The following is an 8,787-nucleotide window of genomic DNA, read 5'->3' on the forward strand; positions in this document are numbered from 1 at the left end:
ACTAAATAAATGATAACGTTAGCAGCAAAGAGCTTCATCTTTAATAGTTTGCATCTTTTAATATGCATTTTTTCAGCTTCTGTCATTGTTATTGTCAATTAGTTACTTATCTTAAATTTAAAATTTAGTTGTTACTTCTATTCTCAATAAACATACGAAACGTCAAGCAAAAAGATTTAGTTTTTCTTTTTGTTTTTCAACAATGCATTTTATTGTCATGTTTATCACCGCAGTTTGTGTGTTATTTCTTGTTAAGCTACGATGGCCAAAAGAAAAGAGTATTTAAGAAGTAAATAGAACTGAAATCGAGCGAACCGTCACGGTAAGCTAAAAACATTCACACTTCACAATAACTCATAGACAATCATGTGTTTGTAACTTCCTAGATACATCTTGTGGAGGCGTATACGAAGATGGAAGTGGCATAATCTCGTCACCAGGCTACCCGAACGGTTATGCTGATAACCTCGACTGCGTGTGGCTGGTGCATCGCACCGTGGACATCCCCGACTTTATCTTCACTGACTTCTCAACGGAAACTACCTATGACTTGGTGAAGATCCACGCCGGGAGGTACGCTATAACATTGTTTTCTTGTCCATTTAGTACTCTGCGCCAATTAGTGTTTGTTAATTTGGATAGCCACTAAAACCTCGCAATCTAAAACGATAGCGCAATGGCCCTGTTTACACGCAGAAAGGTTAACCTTAATGCTAGGTTTACCTTAGCAACAAGGTCAATGATAGTCGGATTTACAAGGAAATCACGGCACAGGTAGTATTACCTTACCACCCTAGTACTAGGGTAACCCTAGCTGCCTTGTAAACACGTTAATGAAAAAAGGCAACCCGCACACACCAGGGTACTCCATCTACCTGTAAACACGGCCCAAAACCATCACCACCACAACCACTACCAGCAATGTGTCCCTAGCAAAAACGCCACCCCACACAGCAGTTCTATAGTATACTTTTGTGGACTAAGTGGTGATTACAGTAAACAATACGAAATATCGTTGCGTAAAAGGCAATTTAAAAAATCTCGGTTAACAAACTTGTCAAACCAGTTATACTAATCAGGTGTTCCACCCCAAATCGCAATACAAACGGTTTTTAGCCGTTCGAACGGATACCCATTAGTGTACGTTTTCGCGTGGTTGGTCAATTTATGGTAACAAAACTAACTATGCTACCCCCTGGGTAGTGGTTTAACCATTGGATAGCGTTTTCCACCCTGTAAAAAACAAACTGGATATTAAAGTGCTGTTTCTACCCCTTGGATGACCTAGTAATCAACTAGTACTTATCTACTTTTGGAGGAAGAAATGACGATAGAAGCTAAGAAAGTTATTCCTTACGTATGTACCCTGACTTCCCTGGAACACGTTCGAATTCGAACCCTGCCCCACGATTAGGATTGCAGTGCACTATCCGTAAGTCATTGTGCCATCCCCTTTAATGCTGTTTTTATTATGATGATTTTAACAGATTTGGTGAAGTTGTGTTAACCAGCGGCTGGAGTGGACACTCCATTCCCACCGGCTCCTTCTATTCAACGGGAAAACTCTACCTGTGGATACAATTTACAACCAACGGAGGTAGCTCAGATAGCCAATTCCATAAAGGATGGAGTGGCTCCTACCAGAAATATTGGCCTTATGTTAGCTACTAGAAGAAGAATCGGCCAATCGTCTGAAAGTATAGTGGTTGCAACAAAGCTATGGTTTCCCAATATTGTCGTAGATTAGGAGGGTTTTACTAACTTTGGTATGAAGTATTAGCACAGCAATGCAGCAATAAAGCTAATGAGAAAATTAATTTCAGTGTTTCAGTGTCGTCTTATTCTCTTTAAACAGCAACCCTTAGCGTTTTGCCAAGTTGTATTCGATTTAAATATTTCCCTCTCTAACGCCTCGCCGTTATTACATTATTTGATATGAATGTGTTACAGTTGATTACCAAGATTTTCGCTTCTACACGATCCCTTCGTTCTTTTTTCTTCCAGCAGTGTTTGCAGGGCAAGATTCCATAAAAGTTTGTTTTTTTCGTGTCATATTTCTGGAATGTTTATAGCTGTAAATGATGTACGTGGGAAATGTTTGGGAAGCTGATTCCTGCCTCTAAAATGTTAATTGATCAATTTGCAAGGCTTGATGTACACTATTTTGTTCTTTCCCGTCCTTGGATTGCGAACAGTGTAGGGAAAATACGGCCAGCCATGACAGGCAGCACCTGAAGAGATAAAAACAATGGGTTAAGATGAAACAGAAAATAGAGCAGGGTTCTAATTGATAACGACACCTGAGCAGTTAGCCGACTCTACTAAGGAGATCGCGAGTACTGTCATTATAGCAACAGAAAGTCAAAATGCATGCAGAGCGTTTTTTAGCCGTTTTGCAGTTTAAGCGTTGAGGGGTGGGAGGTGGGTAGGGAGTGGCTAGAGTTTTGTAGCAGTTCCCAAAAACTGCAATAATCGAAATTGGGTAGAACTACCTTGTTACGAATGCATGCACAGAAGTGTCTCAAAAAGAAAGAATGGTGTGTTCTTCCTCAAATGAAATTTTTTTCGAAATTGCGTTAGGATGTACGCTCCATCTATATCAGAAAATTACTTTATAGAGCTTCCATCGATGGTAAGAGTCGGATAACTATTATTTAAAAGTACCCAGCTTTTGCCTAGACCCCATCAACATGTACATGAACTTTATCTTGGACTTGTTAAGTGTGGGTTTATTCTCAATTGGCTATTAGATCCTCATTCAGGCCTTCTTCTAAGTACACAAAATCTTTGCTGGCAACGGGAAGACATGAAATGAGTTGTTAAAAAGCGAGCAGGTTTTGATTAGTTCTTATAGATTTTTCCAAGACACAAGGAAAGATACTGAAATTAAAGGTCTCTCAAACTTCTCAAATCTGAGATTATAAGGTAAATTATGACAATGTCCATGCACAACTGTCAATGTCCATCCACAACTGTTGTTTTTGATGAAACTAGATCATTAATTTTAGGTTTCTACAAGAGAAGATCAATCCTCTCCTGGTTTCTATTAACGGAAATATGTACTTTGTTTTGTTAAGTTTCGAATTCAAGTTCATGATAGTTTCCCTATAACACTTTTTTTCAATACCGTGTCTGCCATCCTTTGTCACAGTTATCAGTCCCCCCCTGAAGGTTGGATAATACTGCGCTATTCTCTTAAGAGCCATTCTGGCAGCCCGTGTTGGGCTGTAACCTTGACGGAGAAGCTCAACTGCATGAAAACTATGAGACAAAAGTACAATATCAGGTTGTCACGTTTATGCAAGTTGTTTAAACACTGCCTACAAAGCTTGTTCATGGGCCGGTGAGTTGCATCCCCCTCAAAGCCCATCTTTTCATGCCAGGGTGGTGTTTTAACAGACAGGGCGAATAGGCCAATGTCTATATATAAGTTAGTTCCAAGGCTGAGGAGAATCACTTTAGAAAAAACAATATTCATTCTGCATCAGACTCAACCTCTGTAATTCCCTTGTTCTATAATTGTTAGACTGAACGTTAGAACAGAGCCCTCTTTGCAAGGCTTTTTAATTCAACGTATCGCTTCATAGCCACGCAAAACGAAGTTTAACGTTGATTAGCCTGTGGGTACAGTAGCAGTCTTATTGATAAAGGAAAAGGTGTCAAAGAAACACTTGCAATAGGCCACGTTCGATATATCAATATTCTTACATGGCGTTCGGGACAAGCCTCTATATTTGGAGGTGCTTTCGTTATGTACAAGCCTCCTTTGGGAGACACAGGAAAGTCAACAAATTTGCAATTTTGTCCTGAAAACCTCGGAGCCATGTTACAATTTTGGTATATCGAAAGTAGCCGATAGGCCATATTGGTATTCTCGGTATTGAGCTGGAACAGCTTGCAATGGAGGCTCGTGTAATTTGCATTTGAAAAGACTCTGCAAAGAGGCTATGATCCCTTGACTCCCCGCAGTAGCCTCAGTGTAAAGCTAGTTCCAGTCCACTGTCAAGAATACGAATATGGCCAATTGCCCTCCGCTACAAAATCCTCTTAAATTACACTTCAGGCTATAAAGAAAGGTCGATTATTTGACACGTTAGTGACGAAACATCAAGGCAAATAGCGAACGCTATGATGAGGAGGGGTAATATGTGTTCATTCAGTACCTCGGCGAGTTTTCAACCATAGAAACCTGTCAATAACGTGCGTTCAAGGCATACCTGGGCAAAAACTTTAACATAACATCCCCGTCACCAGTCCCTGAGGCTCCACCAACGTCCTTATCCACGTAGGCTCCTGCTCCAGGGATGGGAGAGTCCCCGACTCGACTACCAATGGGAAAAAAGATGCAATCATATGTCAAAAGCCTACTGAAATGTTTTGATTGAAAAAGTGTAATAAATGTTACTATTCCATTTAATTTCAGTCTATCTATTTTCAGTCTCTGCATATTTTATTTTATTATTTGCACATGCGTACAACAAAGGCTATACAAATGGATCGATTACTTCCCTCAACTGAATCCCTTTACGGTCCTTCAGCTCTCCCTTCCCCGCCCCGCCCAATCCCCTTCCTCTCCTTGTCGGGAATAAAGCTAAATCAATAATTATGAATAATGTTAAATTTTGAGTACAAATTATGCCAAAACGGATGAAAAGCAAAACGAAACGTTACTGTTTAGAAGTCATCTATTGTGGAACTCACCCAGCGATTTTGTGGTTCAATCCATTAGTCGAGGTTCCGGCTGCTATGTTCCCATTTTGATCAATTGCTATCATACCTGAAAAAGCAAATCAGTGCTTAGATCATGACACATTCTGAAATGATTTGGAAATCCCGGGCTTAAAGGCAAGTCGAAAACAGACAAAATCAGTTAATTATATGATGTCACAGTACGAAAAGCCAGTTGCCATTAATTTTAGTCACCAAAGTCATTAGAAATGTTGTCATTGCACAGTGCTTCAGTATAAATGGTGGTACCAGGAGTAAGTATTTGCGCGCGAATTACTCAACGCGAATTATTCAGATGTGTTCTGAATTGAGTTGAGTTGTGCGGCGCACGATCGTGGCGCCTAAAGTTTTGGCGAACTGTTTGTGGGGTGCCATGTTTGGTGGAGGGCGGAAGTTGATGACTGCAAGTGTACGCAGATGTTTCGGTTTCTCGGTGAGAGAAACAGGCCAGGAGTAAGTCCATTGTTCTATCTTGATGAGCTCGTTCATCACCCATTACCTATGGTGTCATGATTATCGACATCTACATCATCCAACAAAGTTTGCTTAGTAGTGTCTTGGACATTTCTGGAGGATGAAACACAGGTGAGCTGTTAAATTGTAAAATTTACGTTTACCCATTTCAATTATATTGTCGACTTTTGTTGAAGCTTATTAGTTGCTAACGTTTTTGATTGCAAAAAGGAAGGGAAATCTTTTGGAACAAAACCATAACAAGTTGTAACTAAAGCTTGCATTCATCAAAGTTTCACGTGGCGTGTTACAGTGTAGTGCACATATACCATAGAAAAGGGATTGATCAATTAATTGATGAAAGGGTTGGTTGGTTGATTGGCTTGGATTTAAAAATCTGGAAGTTGGCTAACCTTCTGCCTTTGATGGGTTTGTACGGTCCACACGAGGAACGAGGGTCTGGTCGAACATTCTGCAAATACATCATAATACATTCGGCAACGAAAAAGAAATTTCCACCAAACTTTAAATAATTTGATGTCAGGAAGTTGAAATCCCAGACCAAATTATCTACAGCTGGACTATCATTGATAACATCGATTAGGATACGGTCAGTGTTTAGCTGGAACCGGGGGGTGAGTACTTCCCTTTATGGGTTATATAGGTAAGTGCGGCCACAAAGGGTACGGTTTTCAACGGTTTTGCTCATAAATAGGGTATCGATTTTGGCCATTTTGATCGTAAGTAGGGTATTGTTTATTCACTCAAGTCTTGAAGTGGGCTAGTTTTTTTGGAAGAAGCTACTTTTTCGGGTCATAAATAGGATAGGGAAATCGCAGATTTTGGCATAAATAGGGTAAGGGTTTTGGGAAGCGGGCCGCACACCCCCCACCCAATTGTTCCGGGAGTAGCCCCCCGGAGGGTGGGGCTGGGATAACATTGTCCGATAACTATACAGTGAGGACATGAAGTCTGAAATCGGTTCCTCAAAGCATAGTTGGTAGAGGAGACTCTACTAACTATGCTCAAAGAAAGTCGCTTTGTTTAATGGTCATAGTGTTTAGCACTATTATGATAATTAGGATTCTATAAATCGAGAAAAAAAAAAGCATTTGAAAATAATAGAACTGAAAAATCTTGGTTATAAAAACAAAGATTACCAATGTACTTAAACAAACCTCGTTCCAAAAGTTTGGTTGGCACTTGTTTTTCTTCCATTCTTTCCACATCTTCCTTTGATTGACAAAAATGTGGACAAATATTCAGTCAAATGCAATATGACTTACAGAACATAAAGCATATTCATTGAATTACCGTTCCCTTCACTGATTTTATTATTTAGTGACTACTTACACAGACTCGTTAGTATGAAGATCTTGTTCTCTGAATCCCATCTGGAGGGCAAATTGTGTTGCTTGAAGGAAAGACAGACACAAAGAATAATTGGGATAACTCTCTCTTTCTCATTTCGCATTTCAAATATCACGAGTAAATTGCCGAGTAAATTGCCGTCTTGATGCGCTTCAAACAGCCCACTGCACCAGCGGCGTGTGTTGCACTGCAGAAATTATGACACTAGTATGATGAAGACAATCAGCAATCATTTACATTAATTTTCAAACTCATTAACAATTCTAGCCTGCGTAGCAAGCATTTCGGTACAAAGAGCTTTTCCACATTTTAACCGCGCGTAAATGGGAGGGCGAGCAAAAATTCGATAAAGCGGGGGTGAAAACTACAACAACGTATTGACAATATGATTTTTTACAATGACTGCCAGTGGAGACTAGTCTGTTTGAAAATTATAGCTTTTTTTAGAAGAGTGATTTATTCGCTAGCAGGAATTGTTAATCTCTAAACGAATACAACACAGTATAATCACATTGGATAAATAACAAGAAAAAGTAATATGCTTCGAAGAGTATGTATTCAGATTTGGCCGTTTCAAAAGTACGGGAAGCGTTTGCCTTACCCATCAATTATTAAAGCATCTAACGTTGTCTCTCCAGCTTCATTAGGACTGAAAAAAACAAAGCTTTTGCATGGATCAGTTTTTAGGAAGAAGATGTATGGTAGAAAAAGATTCAAAGACGATGTGAACGAGAATATATTGGTTACACTGCATGTCTTTGGGTGTGCTGTACGTAAAGAACATTTAATTTTAGCTCTTAACAATCGGGCACTTATATATATTTTTTTTCTTGTCGCAAGGCAACCTACTCATAGGGAAAGGTTATATATAGAAGGCATTGCAACTGGACTTGACGCAGTTACCGTATACAATACCTTCCACCATAGCCCACAGTCACTCTATGAGTGCCGCATTGGTTTAGCTCACATGCTGTAACTCCTTCCTCTATGGCATCTAGAGATGGCCCTCCCTTTGCGAGTACTTCCCATGCTAATGTTCAACACAGTGACAGGTAGGAAAGATATAAATTATAATTTCTCAGCAAGAAAGCAGATAATACCCATAACATGAGCCACAATATAATCAGATGTCGGTATTTGAATCATACAGTTTGTACACGGAAGGCCGGGCTGAATACATCACAAGCGTTTCTTTAGCTTCCCAGTGGTAGGTAGATACAAGCGAAAGATCAGGGTTGAAGTTACATAGACTAGGCGATACTGTTAGATTTTGGGTGCACATCAAACCCTGTGTATAAATTCAGTTACAAAGTAATAAAAATTATACTAATATATAAGTCGATAAAATCGACTACCACGATTGAATACTGAAAAAACAGGTTTACATGATTGGCGTGTGGGAGCCCAAAGAAGAAAAGTGGGTTTTGATATTTTTCTTGAAAATGAAGCCATATTGATATCTTACATTAACATAAAATAACATACAAAATGAATGGAAATAAAATGGTAACTAAGCATATAAATAAATAAATGTAAAACGCCTCTGAAAGGTTTGTTAAAAGTCCTTTGCACTGGCCGGATGAGACATGTTACACTTATTTCAATTTGCAAACCACTTCGTAAACACTCTTAAATATAGATAACTTAAAGCAGACATAATAATTTTCTAATATCACCAGCATCATGAATAATTTCGCCCCCAGGCAAGTCGAATAAACGGCGGTCGCTTCATCACCTTTGTCTGTGGCCACTTCATGGTTTCCAGCCCATGTGTTGACCACACCAGGAAAGAAATCAGAATAGTTACCAGAGCTTTTGGTGTACAGTGGAAACAACGAAATCAAAAGAAGAATGAAATGTTTCAAATTGTGAAAGTGAAACATTTTTGCTAGAGATAACCGACTGAGCCTATCATAAACTTTAAACAGGTGTGAACTGCCATGAGTTTCAATAACGTTTTGCATTTTTTTGACCCTTCGTAATGCAACAACAGTTGTCATAAAATGTAATGCCTGTATTAAATTTTGACTGACAGAGTTGACACAGTATCGGCAGGGCCCGGCAATCTTCATGTACCGGGCGTTTACAGTGGCGAGGTGAAACCGGGCTCGCCTTTATGAATGCTCATAAAGATCGGAAGCTAATATTATATCGAGCTTCAGTTTGGAAATGAACATGTGCTTTTTACAAAAAAGTGATGTAATCAACTGGTGCCATCCTGTATCATCAAAACTT

At 39.4% G+C, this 8,787-nt stretch overlaps 2 protein-coding genes across 2 annotated transcripts in view; one reads left to right on the forward strand and one right to left on the reverse strand.

The window, feature by feature from the left end:
• The window catches only part of LOC110065408 (sushi, von Willebrand factor type A, EGF and pentraxin domain-containing protein 1-like), a 42,382-nt gene extending 40,565 nt beyond the window's left edge, over window positions 1-1,817 (forward strand). The window contains exons 33-34 of the mRNA XM_089273768.1: window positions 387-573; window positions 1,488-1,817. Of these exons, the coding sequence (XP_089129894.1) occupies window positions 387-573; window positions 1,488-1,671 (371 nt within the window). The 3' untranslated portion in view covers window positions 1,672-1,817. The remainder of the gene's footprint in view (window positions 1-386; window positions 574-1,487) is intronic.
• Window positions 1,818-2,034: 217 nt separating this feature from the next.
• Window positions 2,035-6,590, reverse strand: LOC149103962 (N(4)-(Beta-N-acetylglucosaminyl)-L-asparaginase-like). Its single transcript, XM_089273766.1, has 8 exons — window positions 6,535-6,590; window positions 6,360-6,414; window positions 5,595-5,653; window positions 5,228-5,295; window positions 4,702-4,777; window positions 4,218-4,325; window positions 3,128-3,261; window positions 2,035-2,231 (listed from the first exon to the last, which is right to left on the reverse strand). Exons 1-8 carry the CDS (start codon window positions 6,573-6,575, stop codon window positions 2,128-2,130), a joined length of 645 nt encoding a protein of 214 aa, XP_089129892.1. The 5' UTR covers window positions 6,576-6,590; the 3' UTR covers window positions 2,035-2,127.
• Window positions 6,591-8,787: the final 2,197 nt, after the last annotated feature.

This window comes from Orbicella faveolata, unplaced genomic scaffold (genome assembly GCF_042242905.1).
Source record: "Orbicella faveolata isolate gen_17 unplaced genomic scaffold, um_ofav_v1 contig_35, whole genome shotgun sequence".
Lineage (NCBI taxonomy): Eukaryota > Metazoa > Cnidaria > Anthozoa > Scleractinia > Merulinidae > Orbicella > Orbicella faveolata.